Source organism: Desmodus rotundus, chromosome 3, assembly GCF_022682495.2.
Source record: "Desmodus rotundus isolate HL8 chromosome 3, HLdesRot8A.1, whole genome shotgun sequence".
NCBI classification, from domain to species: domain Eukaryota; kingdom Metazoa; phylum Chordata; class Mammalia; order Chiroptera; family Phyllostomidae; genus Desmodus; species Desmodus rotundus.
In genome coordinates, this window is record NC_071389.1 from 154,238,308 (window position 1) to 154,266,170 (window position 27,863).

General features: G+C 39.6%; 1 protein-coding gene across 6 annotated transcripts in view; it reads right to left on the reverse strand.

Moving 5' to 3' along the window:
• SPATS2 (spermatogenesis associated serine rich 2) overlaps nt 1-27,863 on the reverse strand; it is a 111,782-nt gene that overhangs the window by 6,983 nt on the left and 76,936 nt on the right. For all 6 annotated transcript variants that reach the window (XM_053921527.1, XM_024575927.3, XM_045184378.2 and 3 more), the window contains 5 exons: nt 25,690-25,951; nt 24,300-24,467; nt 19,627-19,762; nt 8,390-8,448; nt 2,567-2,676 (listed from right to left, as the gene is read on the reverse strand). In XM_053921527.1, the coding sequence (XP_053777502.1) occupies nt 2,567-2,676; nt 8,390-8,448; nt 19,627-19,762; nt 24,300-24,467; nt 25,690-25,951 (735 nt within the window). The remainder of the gene's footprint in view (nt 1-2,566; nt 2,677-8,389; nt 8,449-19,626; nt 19,763-24,299; nt 24,468-25,689; nt 25,952-27,863) is intronic.

Sequence of the window (27,863 nt, forward strand, 5' to 3'; positions counted from 1 at the left end):
TTTTATAGAACTAAAACAAATAATTCAAAAATTTATATGGATCCACAACAGACCCCAAATAGCCACAGCAATCTTGAAAAAGAAAAACAAAGCTGGAGGTATCACACTACCTAGTATCAAACTATACTACAAGGCTATCTACAGTAATCAAAACAGCACGGTACTGGCATCAAATAAGACACAGAGGCCAATGGAACAGAAGAGAAAGCCAAGAGACAAACCCACACCTCTGTGGTCAATTAACATCTGACAAAGGAGGCAAGAACATACAATGGGATACGGCTAATCTTCAATAAATGGTGTTGGAAAAATTGGAATCGTACATGCAAATGAATGAAAGTAGACCACCTTCTTACATCATAAATAAGAATAAACCCAAATGGGTTAAAGACTTAAATGTAAGACTCAAAACCATACAAATCCTAGAAGAAAACATAGGCAGTCAACTTGCTGCCATTTCTTATAGCAGTATTTTTTGACATATCATCTTGGGCAAGGGAAACAAAAGAAAAATAAACAAATGGAACTACTTCAAACTAAAAAGGTTTTGCACAGCAAAGGAAACCATCAACAAAATGAAAAGACAACCCACTGAATGGGAAAATATTTTCTCCAATGATACATCTGATAAGGGGTTAATTTCCAAAACTTACAAAGAACTCAGACAACTAAATACCCAAAAACCAAACAATTCAATTAAAAAATGGGCAGAGGAACTGAAAAGGCACTTCTCCAAAAAGGACATACAGATGGCCAATAGACCTATGAAAAGATGCTCAATGTCATTAATTATCAGAGAATGTAAATTAAAACCACAGTGAGATATCACTTCATACCTGTCAGAATGGCTATCGTCAATAAATCAACAAACAACTGCTGGCCAAAGATGTGGAGAAAGGGAACCCTCGTGCAATGCTGGTAGGAATGGAGATTAGAGCAGCCACTACAGAAAAACAGTATGGGGGTTCCTCAAAAAATTAAAAATGGAACTGCCTTATGACCCAGCAATTCTACTTCTGGGTATATATCCAAAGTAACTCAAAACACTAATTTGAATAGATATCTGCATCCCCATGTTCACTGCAGCGTTATTTACAATAGCCAAGACGTGAAAGCAATCCATACGCCCATCAATAGACGACTGGATAAAGAAGTTGTGGTACATATATACAATGGAATATTACTTGGCCGTAAAAAGAATGAAATCTTGCCATTAGTGACAGCATGGATGGACCCAGAGGGTATTATATTAAGTGAAGTAAGTCAGACAGAGAAAGACAAACACCATATGACTTCATTTATGTGCAGAATCTAAAGAACAGAATAAATGAACGAACACAACAGAAAGACTCACAGACCCAGAGAACAAACTGATGGTTGTCAGAGGGGAGAGGGGTTGGGGGGCTCAGTGGAAAAGAAGGGAGTGAGAAGTATAAATTGGCAGTCACAAAATAGTCACGAGGATGTAAAGTGCAGTGTAGGGAGTATAGTCAATAACACTGTAGCGACTATGCATGGTGCTACGTGGGTGCTTGAAATATCGGGGAATCACTTTGCGAATTATATGACTGCCCACCACTACACTGTACACCTGAAATTAATGTAAAAAAATACTGAATGTCAACTATAACTGAAAAATAAAGTTAAAAAATAAAATAAAATGTGAGTGTTAAACACAAGGAACCATTATAAATAGATTAAAACCAACATCTCAAATTGTTCATTTTTCTCTGTAAAATCAGAATTGACCGGCCAACTTTTAAAATACTTACTGAATACCTATTATGTGCCAGGGTACTAAGCTAGGCACTGGAGAGACAGCAGTTCCTGCTATGAAAAGTTCACAATCGATTGGGAATGACAGGTTAATCAAATGCATATGGAATATAGCTGCACTATGAAGGCACAAAATAAGGGGTATGACAGGAAAATCAGGAAGGATGAGTAGGTCACGAGTGACTGTGTGCTGGGAGTGGCAGGGAGGGACGAGTATTTTGGATAGGTAGAACACGCTGGCAGCCCTCTAGCAGGAGGGAACAGGACGTGTCTGTGGAAAGGAAAAGTTAGCATGGCTGGAGCTGAGAACAAAGGGGGCGCGGTATGAAATGAGGATGGTGGCACAGCCAGACCATGCAGAGCCCTAGGCCCACGCTAAGGATTATAGTCTTTATTCTGAAAGCAGGGAGGGATGAGAGGGTGGGGCAGTGACAAGGAGGATGGCTGCAATCACTCAAGGGGCTATTAGAGAAGTCCACGCGAGAGAGAACAGTTACTGGATCAAGAACGTGATGATGGTGAAAAGGTCAAATGGGAGATTCAGAAGGAATTCAAGTGGACAAGGCCTGCTGATAGATTTCATGTAGGAGAGGGGACATTTCCTAAGGTTTCCAGCTTGGACAACTGGATAGACGATGGTACCACTTACAGGGAAAGGGAAGCTGGAGGAGGGCCAGGTTTTGAAAGGAAGATCAGGAGTTCAATATGTTAGCTATGGCTATGAATTATGGAGATATGCTACTTAGTCCCCAAGGACAAGAAGAAAGGCAGAAAGGAAGGGAAATTTTACCTTGATATCAGCTCTGAGCTCAACCAACTGCTCCTCTGACATTCGAACAGACACATCAGTCATCTTCTTTAGAAGTTCAGCTTTCTTTTGTCGGCTGAGCAGAATTTCCACTGTAGGGAAAAAGTAGTAAAACTCTTTGTGATCTGCTCAACAGAATAAAGAAGAACTGGAAGTACAGGCCTTACAGTATGTATGGGACAGCCAAAGGCTTAGCTGCCCAGCCACCCAGAAAATGGAAACACCAAAGGTCTGGCTTCTACCTTCCTGAGGGACTCTGAAGGCAGTTAGAGGTAAACACTTTATGAGACCATAAAGATGCATAAATCATTTGTCATTCCTCTTTTTCCTCTTCCTAGGCAAATAATTTTTTTAATCAAGAAGCACATAAATTAAAACAAAACATGCACAGTAGTAAAAAAATAATTACCTAGAATGAACATGAATTGAGTAAAAGTGCCCCTCCTACTTCTGACTTTGTGGTCCCCTCCCCAGAGGAAACCACTATTAATTTCTTAAGCATACTTCCAAATACATTCTATGCATACATAATATATACTTCTCTCCCTTCCCCTCTCCTCACACATGGGTGTGTATCATATGCATGGTCCCTCCTTTACTTTAGCGATTTTTACTTAATATATCTTGAAGTCCAATCCTTATTAATACATTGGCTCTCCCTCACTGTTTAACAGCCACTTAGTATTCTACTATATGGATATACCACAATTATTTACCAAGCTCCCTAATGATGAATATTTAGGTCGTTCACAGTCTGTTAAGAAGCATCTTCTGCCCTGGCTGGTGTGGCTCAGTGGATTGATGCTGGCCTGTGAACCAAAGGGTTGCTGGTGTAACTCCCAGTCAGGGCACATGCCTGGGTTGCAGCTCGGGTCCCCAGTGGACGGCATACAAGAGGCAACTGATAGATGTATCTCTCATACATCGATGTTTCTCTCCCTTTCTCCCTCCTTCTCCCCTCTGTCTAAAAATAAATAAAATCTTTTTTTAAAAAAGATTCTTTCTCTTTAACCTTTGGCATTTTAATTATGATGTATCTTGGAGTGGGCCTCTTTGCATCCATCTGGTTTGGGACTCTCTGTGCTTCCTGGACTTGCATGTCTATCTCCTTCACCAAATTAGGAAGTTTTCTTTCACTATTTTTTCAACTAGATTTCAAATATCTTGCTCTTTCTCTTTGCCTTCTGGCATCCTTATGATGCAAATGTTGGCCACCTCTTGAAGTTGTCCCAGAGGCTGCTTATACTACCCTCATTTTTTTTTTTAATTCCTTTTTTCTTCATGTTCTTCTGATTGGCTGCTTTTTGCTTCCTTATGTTCCAAATCATTCATTTGATTCTCAGTTTCATCCACTCTACTGTTGTTTCCCTGTAAATTGTTCTTCATTTCAATTAGTGTATCCTTCATTTCTGACTGGATCTTTTTTATGCTGTTGACGTCCTCACTAAGTTCCTTCAGCATCCTTATAACCAGTGTTTTGAACTGTGCATCTGCTAGATTGCTTATCTCCATCTCGTCTAGTTCTTTTTCTGGAGTTTTGATCTGTTCTTTCATTTGAGCCATGTTTCTTTGCCTCCTCATTTTGGCAGCCTCCCTGTGTTTGTTTCTGTGTATTAGGTAGAGCTGCTATGACTCAGTGTCCTGATGTAGTAGGTATCCTGTAGGGTCCAGTGGCACAGCCTCCCCTATCACCAAAGCTGGGTACTCGAGGTGCCCCTTTGTGTGGGCTGAGTATACCCTCCTGTTGTAGTTGAGCCTTGGTTGCTGCTGGCAGGTCAATGGGAGGGATTTACCCAGGCTAGTCAGCTGTAAGGACTGGCTGTGACGACTTACCACCAACCTCTGTCCTCCATGGTGGATCAGCTGTGCGAGGGCAGGGTGGGGGTGTTCTGATGTAGTTTTTAGCTGTCCACTGGGTGCACAGGCTCTGGGTTTTCCTGGGTGGTACAGGCCAAGGTCAGCCCCCACCTGTGTTTTGCCTGGGGCCACCGCATGTGAACTATACACCAAACTGAGATGGCTGCTACTTGTGCTGGGCTTGGAGTTTCCCAGGCAGAGCCAAGCTGTGAGTCTAGGATGGCTGCTGCTAGTGCTGGGCCTGGGGCTCACTGAAGCCAGCCATTGCTTGTTTCATAGGATTTAGAAGCCAGGGTCAGCCATTCAAATGGAAAAGCAGCTTGGGTGGACCCCTAAATTGGGTGGGGCAAAGTCTCCTGGGATCCTCCTTGGCAGTTCAAACAGTGTTAGCCAGGTTGATGGAGTCTCAGATGTGGCACCAGCCTGTGGGCTCCATGGCTTTGCAGGGGGAGGGCTCAGAAAAGGGACAATGGCCTCTGCTCAGCCCAATGCCTGACACTTCTGCCTCTCTCAGCATTCTACTGATGCCCTCAAGCTGCCACCCAGGTGCTACAGCTCAGGGAGTGAGTCTGAGTAGGCAGGTGAGTCCATGTGTGGGCTCTTTAAGAGGAACTGCTTGGGGCTCTAGCAGTTCCTTCTGCTGACTCAATCTCCACTGGTTTTTGCAGCCAGAAGTTGTGGGGACTTCTCTTCCTGGCACTGGAACCCTGGGCTGGGGGTCTTGGTGTGGGGCTGGGATTCCTAGCACTGTATCTGCACCCCTCCTACCAGTCTGGATTGATGTGGTTTCTTTAATTCCGTAGTTGTCAGACCTCCATTCAACTCGATTTCTGACAGTTCTGAGTGATGGTTACTCTATTTTAGTTGTAACTTTGATGTGGTTGTGTGAAGAGGTGAGCCATGTCTGACTACACTGCCATCTTGCTAAACAATAATAATTTTTAAAAAATTTAAAAGAAATGTCTCAGAGTGGACAGTAGGGGCCACAGAGGATGTGGGCAAAATCATCCCTCCTAGGAAGTAGAACTAGGGGCTGCCAGATGAACCAAGGAAATTTTTCTCACACCAGGGAAGAGACTCTGCTATTCCTGTCCAGTAAGATTTGATCACTGCTTTTGTTATTTTAAAGGTTTTGTGTGTGTGTGTGTGTGTGTGTATTTTAGATTTTATTTATTTTTAGACAGAGGGGAAGGGTGGGAGAAAGGGAGGGAAACATCAATGTGTGGTTGCCTCTCACACACCCCCTACTGGGGACCTGGTCCGCAACCGAGGCATGTGCCCTAGACTGGGAATCGAACCAGTGACCTTTTGGTTCGCAGGCTGGCACTCAATCCACTGAGCTATACCAGCTGGGGCTGATCATTGTTTTCCTGAGTGGGAATTTTTACTATGATTATTTCTTCTTTCTCTACCAGCATCATATAGGAAGAGGGAACATTTAACTTGTCTTTTAGTTTATGGGGCCCCCGACTGCAGTGTGCCTTATCCAGACCTGTTCAAAGGTGTGAAATTCCCCAGACGTCCTGGACTTTCAGCTGAATATACTGACTAGATGAGACTTTGGAGGTAAGGCCATTGAGGAGGAGGTGAGTGTATTCTCATTTTAGGAAAGAGCGATATTGGGGGATGGACTGTAGCAAAGACTGCTGGTGACTGCTTATCCATTCTCCTCTTTGTCCTACCAGAAGTTCCATGTTTTGGGGCACCAACCTGCTTAGGTGAAAATCCACAGTTCCTGACTTTGCTACAGCTAAGACAGTCACGTAACACAGTTTGGCCATTGAGATCCAAGCAGAACTCACAGGGTGAGGTCTACAGGAAAGTTCTTTAAAGGAGTCTTAGCCAGCATGTAACACTTTGCCCCTCCTTGACTGGAGCCTCTGACCATAAACACACCCTAAGCGTGGCTGGAGAAGGAGAGAGAAGCCTGGGTCCCTCATGTCATTTTGGAGACGCCCTTTAGCCCTGGATCACTTACCTCTGGACCTTTCATTTCATGAGAAAAATAAACTCACATTTATTTAGGCCACTCTGTTACATGTAATCAAACTCAATTCCTAACTGTTACACTACTGAGAAATTAGCCAAATTTACTTTATAAAAATTAGAATTTTCAAAGAGCTACATCAGGTATTCCAGAGAGCTGAACCTCATTAGTTAAGTTTTCTTAACCTGATTGCTACATATATGCCCCCCACTGGTTGCCCATACCCACGTCAGGTTAATCAGCGCCCTGTCCCAGTAAGTCAGGAACGTGCCTATATAAACACCAAGGCCCGGGAGCTACAAATGATCTATTGGTCTGCCTCCCAAGATAAAAACCTACTTGCTATTTGTATCAAATTCACTTTCTCTCAGCTCCAGCACTCTAGGATTCTAATATGGAGGAAATGTGTTCGGTAAAGATTTCTACATATATCAGATTAACTCAGAGAACCTAATTATATATGACTTTAGACAAGCCACACTTTTGTCTTCATTTATGAAATGGAAAAAAAAGAAACTCTCGGTACTTTATAAAGTTGATATAAAGATCATACATGAGTAAAAAAAGAACTCTGAATGGTGAAGCACTCTAAACACGTAAATTAATAAAACTATAATGTATACTTAAAAAGCAGCACCTTCTTGATAATATTGATAAATGAGTAATTATATTAGTGTCATTGAAAACCAGGATTTTTAGCATGGGAGACACAGATATATAAAATTGATGAAGTTAAGTAAAACTGTAGTTCTGAATTTGATAAAATAATATTGGCCATGAATTGATAATTGGTTGAAGCAGAGTGATGGGGGTTAATTATATTAGCCTCTCTATTTGAAATACGTTAAAAGTAAGAACTATGTCTTCTTACCAGATTTTTGTTATCTGAACCTTCATCTTCAAAAAGAATACAAAGAACACATAAGTATATGAATGGACTAAAACTGTCACATTTAAAAATTTCAGGATATACCAGTCAATTTAAATGAAATCTTACTTCTGAAAAAAAGTAGGTAACATCTCTATGTATTGAACTTTTCAGGTTAAAACGAATCAAAACTGAAGTCAGCTCAGTGCTTCAAAGTCGCCTCCTCTGGTCCATGACCATAGACACAAATGATTTAATTGTGAGTCATCATCTCGACCTATTTCCATTCTTACCATTTTAAGAGCAGGTTCAAAGAAACAACCTTCTTAATTACAGATCTGGCATTCAATGCACGAAAGCCAAACCTGCTGCTGAAAAGCCCCAAATTAATGCCACTATATAAGCTGCAGTTGACATTTCCTTCTTTTCATACAGCTGTGTGCACATCTTTGACCTATACTTATAGAAATTACCAAAAACAGGTATTTATTCTTCCATATAAAACCTCAAAAATTACCCAGGTTAGACTCTACTCCTCCAGAATCTACTTTAGTAAGCTTTCAAGGAACCCTAGTCAAGGTATCTTAACCCCTCAGCCCACTGACTCTTCCTCTACCTGATGCTAACGAACATTGAGTAAAGACTGTCCCACAAGCGAAGGAAACAGAGCTCTGGGACGGGTAATGACATGACTGTATACACCAAACTGAGGCGACCTGGTGAAGTCTCTTCTGACTGTGCCGAAGGAATTCTTTCATCAGTGGACAAATACATAGGTACATAAATAAGCCAAACAAAGGTGCCTGAAGGAGACTTTATTTTCCTAGGTTGATGCTGTGGTGGCAGACACCCAGACGCAGTCTCTTATACATGGAACTCTACATCCAAAATATTCAAATTTGGAAATATTTTAAAAGCAGGCTCTTGTAAAGCTGTTTTGCCTGAAAAAATTCATATACCAGTGCAGTACAATTGCTCAAGACTGTTTAACTAAATATATAAACTCTGGTTGTGGCATTTATATCGAACTTTTGTTATAGGGGTTGAGAGTACCTACTAAGAGGTAAGATCTTTGATTAAAGATGAGTCTTACTTGCTTCGGCTTTCACTTTGTCCATTTCAGCGAGCAATGCCACCTCTCGATCCATTAAACTAAGAAGGAATGACAAAGGAAAAAAAAGGTTTGATCAGAAACTTGAAACAGAGAAATAACACATAATAGTGTAGAAGGACTGAGGGAGTCTGCTCACTAAAAGCATACAACCAAGTAAACACTGTGTGGACCACAACGAAATTCTGTTTCCCTCAGTAAAGAACATTTTAAGGATTCTAATAAACAGGCCTAATACTTTTATTTCTGTATATTACAGAAGACCAGTAGATGGCAGTAGCAACTAGCAAACACATTTCTTGGTAAACTGTGCTTAAAGCAAAAGTCCTTATGGAAATTACCTATTCCCACATATGTACTCACATATTTTTTATTTTGTCCTATAAAGTTCGACAGCTTTGCTTCTAATGGATTTACCAGGCAGTACTCCAGCTGGAGCATGGTAAATTTATCCACAATTAAAATTTGTATACCTTCAACATTTTGCCACAGTTGCACTAAGTCTACCGGCACTTCCGTCTTTAGAAGGAAGGGTAGTCAAATTTGTTTTGGTTTTGGGTAAATATTTACTAGTAATCCAGAAAATACAGGATCAAAGTTTTCTGGTAGGCTTTTCACAGAAAGAGAACATTGAACTGACAATCAGCACCTTCTCCACGGCAAGTGTACACGGCACGTACAGCTTTTCCACGTCCTTAACAAAAGAGCCCAGGTGGTAGGCCGCCCTAGTGTTCACCCTCTGGATGCAAATAATTTTTCTCCATTTTCAGTTTTGCTTAGTGGTAGAAAAAACATCTAAAATTTTAATATCTATGCAACCATGAAATATTTTGCCATGAAACTTTTTTTCAAATTTGAAATTCATTCTGATATCTCCTTTTGAACGGGAATATAATTACAGGGTTAATAAAAATTCTACTCGTTTCTTGCTGTAAAACCAATCATACACACAATTCAGTTTAGCTCAACCTATAGTTATGTTAGCACAAAGTAGTTACTACAGAGACTACAGTGTAAGATACACAAAAAAGTAAAGGCAGGGATATTTCCTCAGGGAGTAAATCCTTTATAGTGAAGTGTCAGAGAACATAGGTTTGATAATCGTTATGTCTAATGTTAATAAATAGACTTGGGGACAAATTTGGTTGGCGTGTTAATCCAAAAGCACTAGACTGCAGAGAAGATACAACTTTTGTGGAGTAGCAATATTTTGTTAGGAATGCGTTTCCCAAACCTTGGCAAGATTTTGCTCCAAGAACTCTAGCGGCATTTGTAATACCTAAAAGGCAAAAACAAAAGCACAACTGAGACAGGAGCTGCTGGGCCCGGAGTGGATGTTACTTCTCTTCTGCTGCTAAGTCACCATAAGAGGCAGATGACAAATCTATCTCTGGTAAACTTGTAAACTACTTATTACAAAGCTTCAGCAAACAAGTAAGCTTTCTGTAGTTATGTTAATATTTGTAACAATCTGAATTATGAAAAGGAGACTGTCACATGACCTTACTTTTAGCAAGGAAAAATATAAATTTTGCACTGTCACAATCGGACTTTTTTGTGGCATTATGAGCTCTTACATTGTGACGGCACTTTTTTCCGAGAAAAAGCATCCATTTAAATAAACTTTGTTGCTTGATTGATTTCACAAGAAATCATGAGAAATTCTTAGGGCAGTGCATGGACAACCATACGACCACTCCATTAAAAAATTAGTTTGCATTTTTATGCCAAAAAATACTGAAAAGCAGTAAGCACTCTGTTTCATTTTCAGGTTGCCTTCTACTGGTGACATACACCGACAGGCCCTGCAGTGTCGGCCAAGCATTAGACACAGGCATCTACTGGTCAGCTAAAGCTGTGAGGGCATTTTCTCGGAGAAAAGCATGATGAATATTTGTAGTTTTGCCATTCAGTCTTTCACAGGCCTTTAATATACAAAAAATGAGTAAATGTTAAAACACATGTAGTATGTTTGACATTAAGCTTTTGATTGCTGAGATGTCCATTTTGAAGGCATCTATCTCTAAAAAAACACACTGCCAGCTACATGATGAGATGAAAAGCCAGGGAGCCCCCCACCACCCTACATGGAGTCCCCTTTCAGAAAGCCCTGGGTGACCTAGATAACTGACCACTGGAATGACCCTGCGTTCCCTTCTACACTTTAATTGCCCTCTTACGTTTTAAATTCACCAATAAAGAATGAACCTGTAAAACCCTAGGCACCCACACTTCAACCCAATAAAGGAAGAATCCCAGGCGTCCTTTCTCTCCCCCCTCCACAACCTTGCTGTGTGGCCCGGGGAGTGCCCCTACCCTCCAGAACCTGTGAATAATAAGTCTTGTGTTTTTGAAGTTTCTGGATGTTGTTGTGGAGGTGCACCTTGCAACTGTAAGAACCACAAGGGCCAGTCCAACCACACCGGCTCATGTGGGGGACTGCCACAGTGCCCCCAGGCATTGCTAGCTGATGGCATCACTATTAATAGGCTGAGACCAATACAAAACATACAGTAACTTTCTTATTAAAAGTACATCACATAATGTAATATTACAGTTGTATAGCAGAACAACCATATTTTTACATCATTCATACTTAGTATTTAAGGGTGACATGTCATGTCTCTAACTTCCAAATGCTTCCACCAAAACACACACAAACACACACACAGAAAATACACTGATCACTGTACTATCAGCTTTTCTATTTCTTGAAAGTTTTCATAACAAAAAGTTGGGGAACTATGTGCATTACAAAATAAATAGAGAAGGTGGAAAGAGTTCAAAAGTGGAAAGTAGGCTAAGCATAACAGTGAACAGCAGGGAGGGGATAATGGGGGGACAAGGGGGAAGGGCTTTCAGGAACATCTACAAAGGACACATGGACAAAACCAAGAGGGGGGGATCAGGTGTGGGAGGTGGAGATGGCTGTGGGGGAGAGGAGAGGAGGGGACGGAAATGGTGATAACTATACTTGGACAACAATAAAATAAGTTAAAAAAATTATAAAAAAATAAATAGCAGAGGCATTTTTATAATTAAAAACAATAATTTACTATAATACAATTAACAATGAAGAAAATTAAGCTAAAGTTTCCCACCTATACCTAAGCTAAACAATGGTCCCAGTGTGGAGCTGTGGCCAAGAGATTCAAAAGTACCTGTACCTTGAGGTAACAGGTTTTAGATGCCATAAATGCAAGCAATGGCTCCCCTCAGAATCAGACAGGGCCATTCAGACCGTCGTACTTTCTGCTTCCTTGCTCACTCCAATCTGTGAGGCTACTAAGCTTGCAACTGTTCCCTTAAGGCTTTCCTGGATAGAAAGATACCATAAGAAGCATCTGATATACTGGATTTTGAAACGGCTAATGTAATTCAGCTAAATATTGCTGGCACTCTGTTTAGAAAGGCCTTAGGTCTTACTAAGCCTAGGCCTTATAGAGTATAGAGAATTTCCACATCTTTTCTTCAATCATGAAAGGTGGTTTTAAGTCATTACTCACCATTACTAAGGAAAAGTACTGGTAAATATCTGAATGTTCTGTATTTCCTTCCCTCCTTACCAGAACTTTTTATCACCTTCACCATTTGCTAAATTTATTCTAAAGCTTTTGTGTCATTTAGCTGCTCAGAATAGGTGTTTCTGTATAATCATTCATATCTCTATGATATATTGTGTCTATCATTCGAAGCTAAGCCCTTTAATTATTACATTTAACATGCAGCTTACTGATGCTAGCTCTTGCCTTCAGTACCAAAAAACTGTTCACTATCATTTGTTTATGGTTGTTGCATTAGAAAACAATGTTTAATGGAAACACAATTCTGGCGATTCCACAGCCAAATGATTTCATAGGATAATACTCTAAGCCACTCAATAATGTTCTTAGAAAACATTTGCACTTTATTTTACTTGCTGAAAACCTAAAACCTATTTATTCTAATTCCATTGGCCAACCAAAGCAGAAATCCAAGCAAAGTCAATGCGAACACCTTCACTTCTTTGAAGACACTTCCCTCTTCACATAATAAAACAAGCAAACAAAGAGCATTGTCAGGGGTTTTTATTAGCAGAGAGTTAATGATGCTTCATGCGTTCTGTAAAATCCCACACTGCCCGCCCTGGCCTTACTCAAGCATGGCACACACACCTGGGCTCAAAATAAAAACAAAAAATGCCAGTTAGGTAGCCAGGTCATCATAGAGAGCTGAAAAACTGGGGTAAAATGAACTGAAAAAACTAACCTCTTAAAATCAAATTTGGATCTTATGAAAAGTTTGACGGGTTCCTCTTTGACAGGAGTCTTTCACAAAACGTGTGCGCATCTGATTTCATATTTCAAGAGTCTAAAGCAGCTTTTAAGAAGTTGAAGTATGAGCATAAGCTCTTCTTGTGGGACAGGCCCTCAATGAATAACCTTTCTTTCTGCTCTTTTCCAGTTGTCAAAAGCATCTTAATTCTGAAGTAATACTGGAGACCATATGACTCAATAACATTTTATGATACATTTAGGGGGAAAAAAACAGCAGCAATCTAGATTACCAAGGAGTTTATTATTTAACTTTCTAGTTGGTAAGAAAAACCGGTTAGAGGTAAGCCACATAATGAGTTCCTGATGACATCCTCATTTGAAGTTGTGATCTATTTTTTTTAATCCTCTCTCTGGGCAATTGGAAAATACAGGCAAATAGATACCTGATAAGACACAGAAAAAGGAAGCATGGTATAATAGAAAAGTGTCACTTAACACCAAATATGACTTTGGGCAACGTATTTTCTTCTCACCTATAAAATGGGTTGAATACTGCAAGTGATATTGTTATATACAGGAGAGATATTCTGCATGAAAGCTTCTGACATACATTAATAGCTCAAAAATGGCAGCAGAAATTATTCTAATTGTACTAATCTTGATCTCTCAGTTTCAGAATATCTATTTAGTAAAATGCCTTCATAATAACTCTGATAAATCATTATACAGCCCAGATCCATTGTCTAGAAATTCTTAAATAAGCACACGTGCACACACACACAATAACACAGTGTAGGCAGTTATACAGATGTGAATCTAAGACAACTTTAGGTGAAAAGAATGCATTACAAAATTTCAGTCTCAGCATGATTACAACTATTAAGATTATGTAAGCAGATAGCTAAGGGACCCAAGGGAACAGAGAAAATTATGTGTTAAGGTGGTAGAGTTGCATGCCTTTCATTTCTATTTTTAAAAAACTATTGTTCTAATTATGGGAAATATAGTAAAAATAAGAGAGAATATGGAACCTTTAAAAACAGAAAGACAGAATTCAGATTCTTTCATCAAATGCTCACATTCTACCTTGGTCTCTGCCTTTGTCCCTCACAACCTTCTAGTACATACTGCCCCTTAACTCTCGCTACACTGCAGTCCCTACAAGTCCCTTCTATCCCTTCGCTTGTATCATATTTCCTAAATGCAGTATTCTATCCCCATTCTTTCTGCCAGTGTAAACTCCTTGCTTCTTTCAAAGCTTGATAATGATTCATTTCCTCCAAGAAATCTTTTCTAATTGACTCCAACTGAACTTTCCCTTAATCTTCATACCTTTCCCATAACTAAAATCTGACCTGAAGAATATCTGAATCACAAGTCACTCCAAGTTGTGACTTAAGAAATGTAATATACGATCTTCTGAATTACAAATTTTTTTAAAAATGGAATATTTGGATGAAGTATTCCTTCTTATAGTGTTATTTTTGAACTAAAAAATTATTATAAAGGCTTCCACAGGCTCAGTCAAAACCCCAGTCCTCCCTGTTCAACTCTGTCCCATAATGACTAAATTCCTTAGTCCCTGAATTCTCCCACTGTGAGGTTTCTCTATTACATAGCTTTAAGCTGAGGAGGAAGTAACATATATGACATGTACCAACAATCCCCAGCCCTCTTCCCAAGCTTTAGTGGGGAAGCGAGCCATCAATGATGGATGGGAGGAAGATCATAAGGTTACTGGAAGTCAGAAATCATAGATTCGAATATTGAGTCTGCAACTTAAGATGCCATGTTAGGCAAATCACTTAATCTAAGACTCAAATCCCCACCCCCCCTTTTAAGATTTTACATATTTTTAGGGAGAGGGGAAGGGAGGGAGAAAATGAGGGAGAGAAACATCAACTGGTTGCCTCTCCCATACCCACAACCAGGGACCTGGCCCGCAACCCAGGCATGTGCCGTGAGTGGGAACTGAACCCGTGACCTTTGGTTTGCAGAACAATGCCCAACCCACTGAGCCACACCAGTCAGCACTCAAATCCCTTTTAATGGTAAAAGGCATTTGATAGTAAAGTAGAATTAAAAATTCCTACATATATAGATAATATGATTGAATATGTTTGGCAAAATGTAAACTAATTTTCATGTTACTAGTTATTTCCAGAAATGATTAAAAAGTTAAATTTTTATTTATTTATTTTAAACAGTTAAATTATTAAATCAAGTAACACCAAGACTCATGGAGCTAAGTACCAGTAGAAATAAGGTATTAATGTCCTAAACATAAAAAAATTGAAGAAGAATTTAAAACTATAGAATGAGATGTACTTTTTTTTATACTACATCAGCCCATTCCTTTATTTCTATGCTTTTTTGACATTTTTGAAAGCGCTCTTGTTCATAAAATGATCCCAGCACCTCTATATAAACTTTAAATGTAAGGGTCTGAAAGTCTTTGGTAAGACTACTGGTAGCTTAAAGTAAGAAGAAAAGAGAAGCTCAAGTAAAAGTATTTCTTCTAAAGTCAATGAGAAATCAGCTAGAAAAATCTTCAAAATCTTAAGTACAGACTTACATTGACTTTATGTGCTGTAAATCTCAAATTTCTTGACAGTCCTTTCTCTTACCCATTTTCTCCTTTTGTAAATACCTTTTGACTTTCAATAAAGTAGGTTTTTTTTTTAAAGGCAGGCTGAGTGTGTATCCTGTGTGTATTTTTCACCAACACATGCCCACCGTCCAGAGCAGTGCCTGTGTTCCAGCCTGCTGTTCCACTCCACGCCCCGCTCCTCAATAGCCTTACACCGAAGTCAACTAATAGCTCCACAATGTCAGACAAATTTTATTAGTAAGAAAAGTAAGCTTAGGTCCAGGGATGACTATTACTGAATCATCAATATGAACCGATTTTTAAGTGTTATATACTAGAAAGCTTCTGATTTTACCCTCCCCTAGGTATATGTCAGTTTTCATTTGGCCTCAAAGTGAAAGCAGTTATCAGTGTAATTCCCCTAGTGCCTTGTTCTTTTGGCTACAACCAACACAAAAAATGCTTCCTAAGTGACAGTAACTCCAAGCTCTGGCTTGGTGCCAAGCGGAATTAGCTCACCTGCCAATTATGTCTTGAACTAACAACTACAAGGGGCACTGAAATAAGGTAGTTTAAAAACCCAATCAGCCAGACAGCAGGGTTTTATACCAGCAGGAAAGGGCAAGTAATCTCTTTCCTCAAGTTAAATTGACCTGGTTGCCATGTCTGCTAATCAATCCTAAATACACAGTTCCCAGGCAGGAAACCATTGCATTTGTCATTTATTGAAGGAGGCTCCCCCTGGCTAGGTTCCAAGTCAACAGGAACTCACAAATCTCTCTCTCTCGGAACTGTGTTTCCTGCTCCAGGCTCGATCTGAATGAAATCAGATCCTGTGGCTAGGTAACGAGTAAGCTAAACAACCATGGAGACCAGAGGCTTATCAAGGCAACATTGTGATGACCTACTTTTAGCACTTTATTCTTTTCCAAAGGAGCCAACAATATCTGATATGATCATAATCCAGGGCAAAGGGCATAATGCTTCCTCACAGAGGTGCAAAAGAGAAGAAATCAGTTACCTAGAAAATTTTCCACAAGTTAGAACTTAATTTAAGGTAAGTTTGGAAAAATTAGTTGAAGTTAGGTAAGTACAGGGATATAGAAGAGCATATTAGGCTGGGGAAGTAGAAGAGGAAGTGTGAACATTAAGTTTTTGAGACAGTGGGTAATGTGACTAGAGCAAAAATGTTTATAAAAAAAATACTACAGATATGACATTACATTTTTAGCTATACAAGTGAAACCTGAAAGGGGAAACTTGGGATTCAGGACAAAGCATGGGTAGACTAGTACATGAATTATCTATCCTAAAACTACTTTTTGGTTATAATGGTTTAATGGACCATTCTACAATCTGCAAATGATACACACAGGGGTCAGTAACTTTTTGGAGGGTTTATTCTGCATCTTTGTTAATTCCCTCCTCTTCAATTCCAGAGAACATGAGGCCTGAGGCTACCCACACTCCTCTTGTCTGCTGTGGCATAAAGTAACCAGACTAAGTTTGGGAACAGAGACACAGTTGCATATGACCTACGAGAACGTGACAGGCAAGAAAACAGATGGTTGGGAGGGAGGGTGGTATGGGTTCTCTCTATTCACGAATACTTCCTCTCATTTTTCAGAGATCCAGGCAAGTTTTATAAATAAGCAGAGCAGACAGTCCTCTATCCCAAAAACATCAAATAGCCGCTTTTCTTCCCATCATTTTACTTAATTTGTTCCTTAAGTCTTTTCTGGTTTAAAATAAGCCCCTTATTAAAATGCAAATACATCCCAGAAAGGAGTTACATATGTTTAAACATCAATTAACACCTAATATCTAATAATCAAAACAGCTTTGGTATTTTAGAAAAACATTAGAATATATTTCTTCCCCCTATTCTATAATCAAGGACATTTGAGGAACATCATGTAGCTCCCTCTTGTAGATTCACAACGCACATTAACATTTTAAAGGCACTAGAAGTCCAGTAATAAAATTTTTGTTAAAAGTATTTTCAAGGAGAACCAAGATGGCGGCGTAGGTAGACACACTGCGCCTCCTTGCACAACCAGAACTGACAGAGAATCGAACAGCAAGGGGGACCAACACCAAGAAAATAGAAAATAAACATTCATCCAGACTGGTAGGAGGGGTGGAGACGGGCACCGGGGTGGAGAGGACTCGCGTGGCTGTGGCGGGACCGAGACTGGCGGAGTGTGGGACAAATGGCGCAGGCAGTCTGAGCATTAGCAGACCCTGCGGCCCCACATTCTCGCACAGATAAACCCAGAGGGCCGGACTCAGAGTGGCGGAGAGCGGGGCAGGCAGAGCAGCGGGTAGCACCCCACGGCCCCACATTCGCCCACAGATAAACTGGACAAACAGCGGGGAGCGAAGCAGACCACGCAACCCAGGGCTCCAGCTCGGGGAAATAAAGCCTCAAACCTCTGATTGAAAACGCCCGTGGGGGTTGGGGCAGCAGCAGGAGAGACTCCCAGCCTCACAGGAGAGGTTGTTGGAGAGACCCATAGGGGCCTAGAGTGTGCACAGGCCCACTTACTCGGGAACCAGCACCAGAGTGGCCCAGTTTGATTGTGGGTATCGGAGTGAAAGATTGAAATCCGGAGGAGAGTGAGGTGGGCGCCATTGCTCCCACTCGGCCCCTCCCCCACGTACAGCATCACAGCACAGCAACCAGCATTACCCCGCCCCGGTGAACACCTAAGGCTCCGCCCCTTAAAGTAACAGACGCACCAAGACAAAAAAAAAAAAAAAAAGGCCCAAATGACAGAACACTTCAAAGCTCCAGAAAAAATACAACTAAGCGACGAAGAGATAGCCAACCTATCGGATGCACAGTTCAAAGCACTGGTTATCAATATGCTCACAGACTTGGTTGAATCTATTCGAAAAACAGATGAAAAAATGAAGCCTATGCTAAGAGAAACAAAAGAAAATGTACAGGGAACCAATAGTGATGAGAAGGAAACTGGGACTCAAATCAATGGTGTGGACCAGAAGGAAGAAACAAACATCCAACCAGAAAAGAATGAAGAAACAAGAATTCGGAAAAATGAGGAGAGGCTTAGGAACCTTCCGGACGCCTTGAAACGTTCCAACATCCGAATTATAGGGGTGCCAGAAGGAGAAGAAGAAGAACAAAAAATTGAAAACTTATTTGAACAAATAATGAAGGAGAACTTCTCTAATCTGGCAAAGGAAATAGACTTCCAGGAAGTCCAGGAAGCTCAGAGAGTCCCAAAGAAGCTGGACCCAAGGAGGAACACGCCAAGGCACATCATAATTACATTACCCAAGATTAAATGCAAGGACCTACATCCAAGATTACTGTATCCAGCAAAGCTATCACTTAGAATGGAGGGGAAGATAAAATGCTTCTCAGATAAGGTCAAGTTAAAGAAGTTCATCATCACCAAGCCCTTATTATATGAAATGTTAAAGGGAGTTACCTAAGAAAAAGAAGATCAAAAATAGGAACAGTAAAAATGACAGCAAACTCACAGTTATTAACGGCCACACATAAAACAAAAACGAGAGCAAACTAGGCAAACAACTAGAACATGAGGGTTGTCAATAAGGGAGTGGGAGGGGGAGAGGGGGGTAAAGGTACAGAGAATAAGTAGCATAGATGATAGGTGGAAAATAGACAGGGGGAGGGTAAGAATAGTGTAGGAAATGTAGAAGCCAAAGAACTTATAAGTATGACCTATGGACATGAACTATAGGGGGGGAATGTGGGAGGGAGGGGGGTGGGCAGGATGGAGTGGAGTGGGGGGGGAAATGGGACAACTGTAATAGCATAATCAATAAATATATTAAAAAAATTTAAAAAAAAAAGTATTTTAAAATCTCTTTAACTACCAAACCATATTTCCCCTACGGAATATCTAGTCATATAATTTAAGATACAAGTATCTTTTGGTCGCAGTTTGAAAAACACAGAATTAAAACAACTGGCAATAAAGCACAAAGCGGCCACGAGGGTGGGTGCACTAGGAAGGATGAAAGAAGGTAGGAAAACAAAGACAGATCTTTTCTACTTTATAATTTTATTCAAAAAAATCATGTCGTTGATTATAGATCCCCTAAAGAAAGAATACATGATCCACTCTAAAATTATTTATCCCTTTCCAAACAGTAGTAACCTCAAGCCCATTTCTACAGCATTAGAAGTTCACTGTCCCACTCATTCCCACACTGTGGCCAAAAGCAGTAGAACAAAACAGAAAGCTGAATCTACTATAGGATTTTTCACTCTCCCACTATGTAGAGTAGTTAGCAGTCAGGAATTAAAGATCTTGGTGAACAGCTGCCCATCTTTATAAATGATCGTTTTTGTGCTACTGATATCAAATGCAACTTACCAGCTCTGCAATTCAGCAAAAGCTTGTTTCATTTTCTTAATGGAAGCATCCATCTCTTCTTTCACTATAACTCGATATCGTGCAAGAGACACTGTGCAGCGCTGGAGGTCTTTCACAGATTTTTCAATATTGGAACCTTGGAAGAAATCCCAAAGATTAGTTTTACAAAGCATAGGTAACTTGAAATATGGATCTGAACACCTAAGCATGTAAAGTAACAAATGTGTGGACTATGGATGTTTCCTAAAGGGCCACCTTCTTCAACAAACTAATGTTTTCATAGATTTAAAAATATAATAAGTACCCTGGCCAAGATGGCATAATAGGAATTTAATTCACCCTCCTGTCTTATACAACTAAACACACACACACAGTACCTGAAACAATGGTTTTCAGACAGTGGACAACAGGCAGTACTTTGTCCCTGAGAAAACAGAAATGAAAGAAGTGAAGTCTTTGATTGCCCCACGAGAGTTTCCAGGCTGCAATGCAAAGAGGAGAGTTCCTGAACTGAGCCAGGAAACCTCCCTGAACTGAGGGGATGGCATTGAGAATTCAGGGAGGCTAAGGTTAGAATTCTCAAGGCAGAGTACTGGAAAGGAGAGAGTTACGCGAAGATGAGAGAGTTGTACAAAGATCTACAGAGGATTCCAAATGCATGAGTGGGAGGAAACTACTCAAGGCAAGGAAAAGAACCGCTGCAAAGAGCAGGGGGAACAATCCCCAGAGTTCACCCAGGAACAGTTGTTTTGGTTTTTTTAGTCCTCACCTGAGAACACATCCGTTATTTTAGAGAGAGAGGAAGAAAGAAAGAGAGAGAGAGAAAGAGAGAGAGAGAGATCAAACGGCTGCCTTCTGTACTCACCCCAACCAGGGATTGAACCTACAACCCAGGCATGTGCTCTAACTGGGAATTGAACCTGCAACCCCATGTTGTACAGGACAACACTCCAACCAACTGAGCCACCCCGCCAAAGCCAGGCCAGAAATAATTCATTTTCATACCAGCCAGAGTGGGGCACTAGGTACAGCACTTGGAAACGCTCACTAATGAGTCAAAATTAGCTCTAGAATAAAAGCAAGTCTCCAACTGTTTCTAAATAACAATCCCAGAACAAATCACAAGAATATTTTTATAAATACAAAAATATCTAGCAATCAACAAAGCAAAACTTATGTCTGGCATCTGATAAAAAAATTACTAGACATATAAGAGGCAGAAAAATATAACCCATAATGAAAAGTCAATTAACAGAAACTGATGTAGAAATGACACAGATGCAGAATCAAGCAAACAGAACATCAAAACAGCTAATATAATCAGATACCATATGTTTAAGAAGGTAGAGGAAAGCATACACATGTTAAGGAGAGACATGGAAGATATTTTAATGACCCCAACTGAACCTCTAGAAATGCAAAAAATAAATGTCTGAGATGAAAAATACACTACGTAGAATTAACAGAAGGTTAGAAACTGTTAAGAAAAGGATTAATGAATTTGAAGACACTATATTTAGAAACAATCCCAAATGATTCCAGCCAAGATGGAGACATAGGTAGATATACTTCCCTTCCTTGCACAACCAAAAGAAGGATAACAACAAAGTTAAAAACAAAAAACAATCAGAAATGCTATAAAATCGAACTGTATGGAAGTCCAACAACCAAGGAGTTAAAGAAGAAACATCCATCCAGACCAGTAGGAGGGGCGGAGACAGGCAGCCGGGTAGAGGACACATAGCAAGGCGGCGGCTGGGGGACCAGGCAGTCACACATTCACATGCGGATAAGTGGGAACAACTGGGGAGTGAGACAGACCATGCAACCCAGGGTTCCAGCGCTGGGAAAGAAAGCCTCATAACCTCTGGTTGTAAAAACCTATGGGAGTTGCAGCAGCAGGAGAAACTCTCTGTCTCACAGGAGAGTTTGTTGGAGAGACCCATAGGGTCCTAGAACATACACAAGCCCACCCACCCAGGAATCAGCACCTGAAAGGGCACAGCGAGATAAGTGACTGAAAGTGGGGCAAGAGCCAAGCAAGTAGTATTGTTCCCTCTCTGACCCCACTCCCAAATACAGTGCCACAATGCAGCAAAGTGGATTGCCCCACCCTGGCAAATACCTGAGGCTCCTCCCCTTACGTTGTAACAGCTGTGCTGGGACAAAGAAATATGGTCCAAATGAAAGAACAGATAAAAACTCCAGGAAAAGAACTAAGCAATGAAGAGATAGCCAACTTCTCAGGTGCAGAGTTCAAAACACTGGTAATCAGGATGCTCACAGAAATGGCTGAGTATGGATGCAAAATAAAGGAAGAAGTGAAGGCTAACAAAATGAAATAAAGAAAAACATACAGGGATCCAACAGTGAAGGGAAGGAAACCGGGACTCAAATCAACGATTTGGAACAAGAGGAAGAAATAAATATTCAACCAGAATGGAATGAAGAGACAAGAATTTAAAAAAATGAGGAGAGGCTGAGGAACCTCTGAGACAACTTTAAATGTTCCAACATCCGAATCATAGGGATGCCAGAAGGAGAAGAGGAAGAGCAAGAAATTGAAACTTATTTGAAAAAATAATGAAGGAGAACTTCCCCAATCTGGACAAGGAAATAGACATGCAAGTCCAGGAAGCTCAGAGAGTCCAAAGAAGATGGACCCAAGGAAGCACACACCAAGGCACATCATAATTGCATTACCCAAGATTAAAGATAAGGAAAGAATCTTAAAAAGCTGCAAGAGAAAAGGAGATAGTTTCCTACAAAGGAGTTCCCATAAGACTATCAGCTGATTTCTCAAAAGAAACCTTGAAGGAGGAAGAGGCTGGAAAGAAGTATTTAAAGTCATAAAAGGCAAGGACCTACACCCAAGATTACTCTATCCAGCAAAGCTATCATTTAAAATGGAAGGGCAGATAAAAGTGTTTCCCAAATAAGTAAAGGAGTTTATCATCAACAAGCTCTTATTATATGAAATGTTAAAGGGACTTATCTAAGAAAAAGGATATCAAAACTATGAATAGTAAAATGACAACAAACTCACAACTATCAACAAATGAGCCTAAAAAAAAAAGAAAAACAATAAAAACAAAAACTAAGCAAACAACTAGAACAGGAACAGCATCAGAAAAATGGACATCACATGGAGGAATTCCAGTGGGGAGGGGGAAGGGAAAAGAGTGGGGAAAAGGTACAGGGAAGAAGAAGCATAATTGGTAGGCACAAAATACACAGGGGGAGGTTAAGAATAATACAGGAAATGGAGAAGCCATTACATACGACCCATGGACATGCACTAAGGGAGAGGCATGCTGGTGGGAGGGTGGGTGCAAAGCAAAGGGGGATAAAGTGGAGGAAAAAAATGGGACAACTATAATAGCATAATCAATAAAATATACTTTTAAAAAGAAGCTATCCAAAATGAAATTAAATACAGTAAAAAAAAAACCCCAAATAAAATCCTATTTGAATAGGTTTTAGAATATAATTCACCATGTAGACATTGCAATGTCACCAATGTCAAAAGTTAAATATACAATAGCTAGAAACATGAATCTTAGAAGTTTATAATGTATCCAGATACAGATTTTTAATTTTTTATTCAAATTCTTCTTCATATCAACTTGATTTCTTTAAAAATCTAACTAAAAGCTTTTAAGCCTTGTGCCTTTATTTTGTTTGAATATTGTCAGGCTTGCTTTTCTAAACCAAGCTGAGGTTTATGTTAGAAAGATGAAAAAGTAGAGCTTCACTAATTAATTTTAGCTCATGTGAAATAAATCAATAAAGAATTACAGGTTACAAGTGTCTTTCACATTTCTATGTTTCATTTGTTCAGTGGAGTCAACCACTACATTTAGATGTATGATACTCAACAGGGCTATTATCTCTGTTTAGTTATTGATTATTTCAATGACTATTATAGTCCTGGCTGGTGTGGCTGTGTGGATTGAGCACCGGCCTGCGAACCAAGGGGTCGCCGGTTTGCTTCCCAGTCAGGGCACGAATCTGGGTGGCAGGCCAGGTCCGTCCCCAGCGGAGGGCGTGCGACAGGTAACCACACATTTATCACAGTGATGATTTCTCCCTCTCTTTTTCCCTCCCTTCCCCTCTTTAAAAAATAAATAATTAACTAATTATTATAGTTAAAAAAAAAAAAAGCTACCACTAGTCAATGCAAGGTACTTAAAAAAAGACCTTGTTTAAAGCTAGAAACTGATAGAGTGTAGTAAGAGCATGAAGTTGTGAAGAGAAATGAAAATATTTTTCTCAAATGTCATGTCAGAGATGGCAGAGGTTTTTCCTGTGGTCAACCAGGAGATAAAAAAGAAAGAAACAGCAAAAAAATGTTTCAGTAAAGCAGATAAAAGAAACAGATTAATGGGAGCATAAATGTCATCCTGGCAGTAGAGTGTGACTTTCATTCACAAAAAGAATCCCCACTATTATAACAAGACTGAAGAGCATCTGAACTATTGTACTATTAGACTCCACCGTGTATACCGAGTCAGGTAAGAACTGCATAGTCACTGCCTGGAAAACTTGAAAAAGATTACCTATAGAACCATCTCAGATCTTATCTATGGGAGCAAAGAGGTAGTTTGCCCTCTGTAGCCAAAACCACAGATTTTTTGTTTTCTCTTGAGAGGTAGGCTAGGCCTCTGACTTACCGAGCTTTTTGTTGGTGGAGGCAAGTGGAACATCTTCCACGCCCAGATCTGAAAACTGAGGTCTTGTGAGAGATTTGCCCGTACTCCTACTTTGTGGAGCATTCTGAGCGGAGCGCACAGTCAAAGACTTGGCCTCAAAATCAGAGATACCATTTTCCAGTGTGGATCCTGTCAAAGAAACAGGAGAGTGTTTTAGCAAGGTTTAAGGGCAAATCAATCAAGCAGTCTTAAGTGTACACAAAGAAAAAGGTAAAAATATTTCAGGCAAAACTATGTTTATTTCTTTACGTTTTTTCTTCTTCTTCAAAACTATGCTTCTTAAATGGCTGAGAACAAATCAATTGGGCAGAATCAGCTGAACGAGGCTCTCTGACTTAGCCCTCAGCAGCGTCCTGAAGGAAGAAGTCTGTGGTAGCCCATCTCTAGATGGCTAGCTAGCTCCATCCTTGTACCTTGTTAGCTTCCTGGTAGCTCTGGGTACAAGGAAGTGAACAGAGTCAACATCACCAACTTCTGATAGTTTCCATAAGTTCTGCTGAGGAAAAAAACTGCTTTATACTGTCCTAGGGAATGAGGAGTTTTAAAAGCTTTAGGGAACAGAAAGGGCAAAGAATTAGAAAATAAGAGGAGAGCTAGCTTCCCCCAAAATTGAAGACTATATTTGGTTGGTTTGAGGTCAATTTAGGTGTTATATTTTTCTCTGTCTTTTTGTGTTTGTGCAAACTAATCAATGAAAGAACATATGAAGGTACAGCATAGTTCTTAAATTGCTGTTACATTTATAAAGCCAGTAGCAATACAACAAGGGAATCTAATGACAAACAAATAATTTTAAAAACTATTCTAAGAGATATTCCCAATATCTTCCCAGCACTCATCAAAATGGTTAATAAAACATAAGAAAACATACAAAATATTTAAATTTATAACTAACACTAATCTTAATTCTTTGTTAGAAAACAAATGTGAGACTACAAAAACCAAGTGTCTACTTCTCATAAAAGCCATGGGTTTAGGGTTATTATTACATATTTCTCACCATGTTGGTACCTAGAATAATAGTATCAACATCAACTCATTATGATAATTTTCTTTAAGAAGTTTGCAATTTTTTAAAAATCTTCATGTCACTTTCTGTAGTCTCTAAGTACTAAGGGACTATTAAATTATAAGATTTCCACAAGACTGCTTTAGACTAAAATTAAAATATGAGACAATGGAAAATAATTATATTTTCCTAGGCCTTTATTACAAAATATGACGCTTTCACATGAGAAGTAACAAAAAACTAAAAAGTAAGACTAACTAGATTTAATTTATTGATTGCTTTCTAAACCAGGAAGCCCCCGGTTGAGAATGCAACTTTTCAAAGACCTGTTAGTAAACTCACCTGTTCTGTCCAGCACGTCTGGCATGGCACACTCGGGATCCTCCAATTCTTTGGCATCTATTGAAAGTGTTTCCATACCTTCACTGAGGGAGTCCACAGACTCAGTATCATTGATGGCACCGTTAGCATGGTAACCGTTGATACCACCTTTTTCTGAAGAAGGTGCACACTGCTCCTCTTGAATGGAAACTGATTTACTGGAATCTGGGATACTGTTACTTGCTTCTGCTGCAGGTTTTGGTTTGCTTTTCTTCTTTTTGTTCTAATAGTTGTTAAAGATTTAAAAAAAAAGAAAAGAAAGAGAAGACCCTCCCACCCAGAGAGAAACTCTAGTTACCCAAAGGCAACCAATGTTACCAGTTTCTCAAATGCTTTTCCAGAAATTGAACACATTTTGTGTATACTGAATTGCTAACAAAAAAAAAAGTAAAATACTTTGGATAAACTCAAACGAATAAGTATAAGAAATTTATGCATGGCAAAATCCACCATATGCGAAATCAAAAGATAAATTACAAAGTGTGAAAAAACATGTGCAATTTATCTGCAAAGAGCTAACTATGTAGAGCTCTAACAAACAATGAAACAATAACCCAATAGGAAAAAAATGGTATAGGACATAGCGTATGGAATGAAATGCAACCTCAGTAATAAGAGGCATAAATTGAAAACGTACTGCAGAAAATTCTGGGAAGATGGCAGAGGAGGAAGCACTGGGAACTTGGTGCCCCACCTAGCCTACCTTATATGGGCTCAGAACATTTACATTAGCCTACAGCTGGGCAAACCATCTAACACAGTGAATACAATGTAGAGTATCTATCAGTTGTTCACCCTCATTATCAGGTGGCCAACTGGGAGCTGCAGCTGCCCAGCACCACAAGAAAGTATTGTACTACATATAGACAACCTGGAAAAAGATCAAAATTCAAAGTATGGTTTCTGCTGATTGCTATTGCTTTTGCACCATCCCAAAGTCAAAAAAAACCCATAAGTCAAACCATTTTAAGTTGGGGTCCATCTGTATAAAACATACCAAAACTTTTGTAACCATGTTATGGAGATTGATGTCAATTAGAGTTATTTAATTATTTTTAAAAAGATTTTATTTATTTATTTTTTATAGAGAGGGAAAGGGAAGGAGAAAGAGAGGGAGAGAAACATCAATGTGTGGTTGCCCCCCGTGGTCCCCCACCTGGGGACCTGGCCCACAACCCAGGCACATGCCCTAACTGGGAATTGAACTGGTGACCCCCTGGTTCACAAGCCCTCGCTCAATCCACTGAGCCACACCAGCCAGAGCAACTAGTTATTTCATAATACATACAAATATTAGATCATTATGTTATATACCTGAAATTAATATAATATTGTTATACATGTCAATTAGCCTCAATTTTTTAAAAAAGTAAAATATAAAGCCTTCATTGGCAAATTAGTTCAGATACCAGCTTAGAATAAAAGCCAAAGGGGGAAAAAGAGAGTTTTGGAGATGGATGGTAGCGATGGTTGTACATTATGAATGTATTTAATATCATTAAGCTATACACTTAAAAACAGCTAAAATGGTAAAACCATGTGTTTTCTACAGTAACAAACATTTGGAAAAAATTGCACTACAGTATCACTTTTTATTCACTAGATTAGCAAAGGTCAAAAAGTTTGATTACACTGTAGGGCTGACAAGGTTGAGGGTAACACTGCGGGGCTGACAGGGCTGAGGGTGACACTGCGGGGCTGACAGGGCTGAGGGTGTGGCGAAACAGGCATTCTCCTATATTACTTGTGGGAGTGCAAAGTAGTACTCTCTATGGCAGTCTGGTAATACTTATGAAAATTACAAATGTATAACATACCCTTTACCTAGCAATCCACATCTATTTAGGAATCTACCCTCGGCAATACTAACACATGTGCAAAATTAAATATATACAAGTCTATTCACTGAATTATTCATAATAATAGCAAAGGATTGGAAACAACCAAAATGTTGATCAACAAAAGGACTAGTTAAATTAGTTGCAGTACATTCAAACAGTAGGATGCCTACACATCCATAAAAAACAAGAAAGCTCTTTACATATGACATAAGTTTCAAGATATATTTTTTAAATATATTTTTTAAAGATTTTATTTATTTTTAGAGAGAGGGGAAGGGAGGGAGAAAGAGAGAG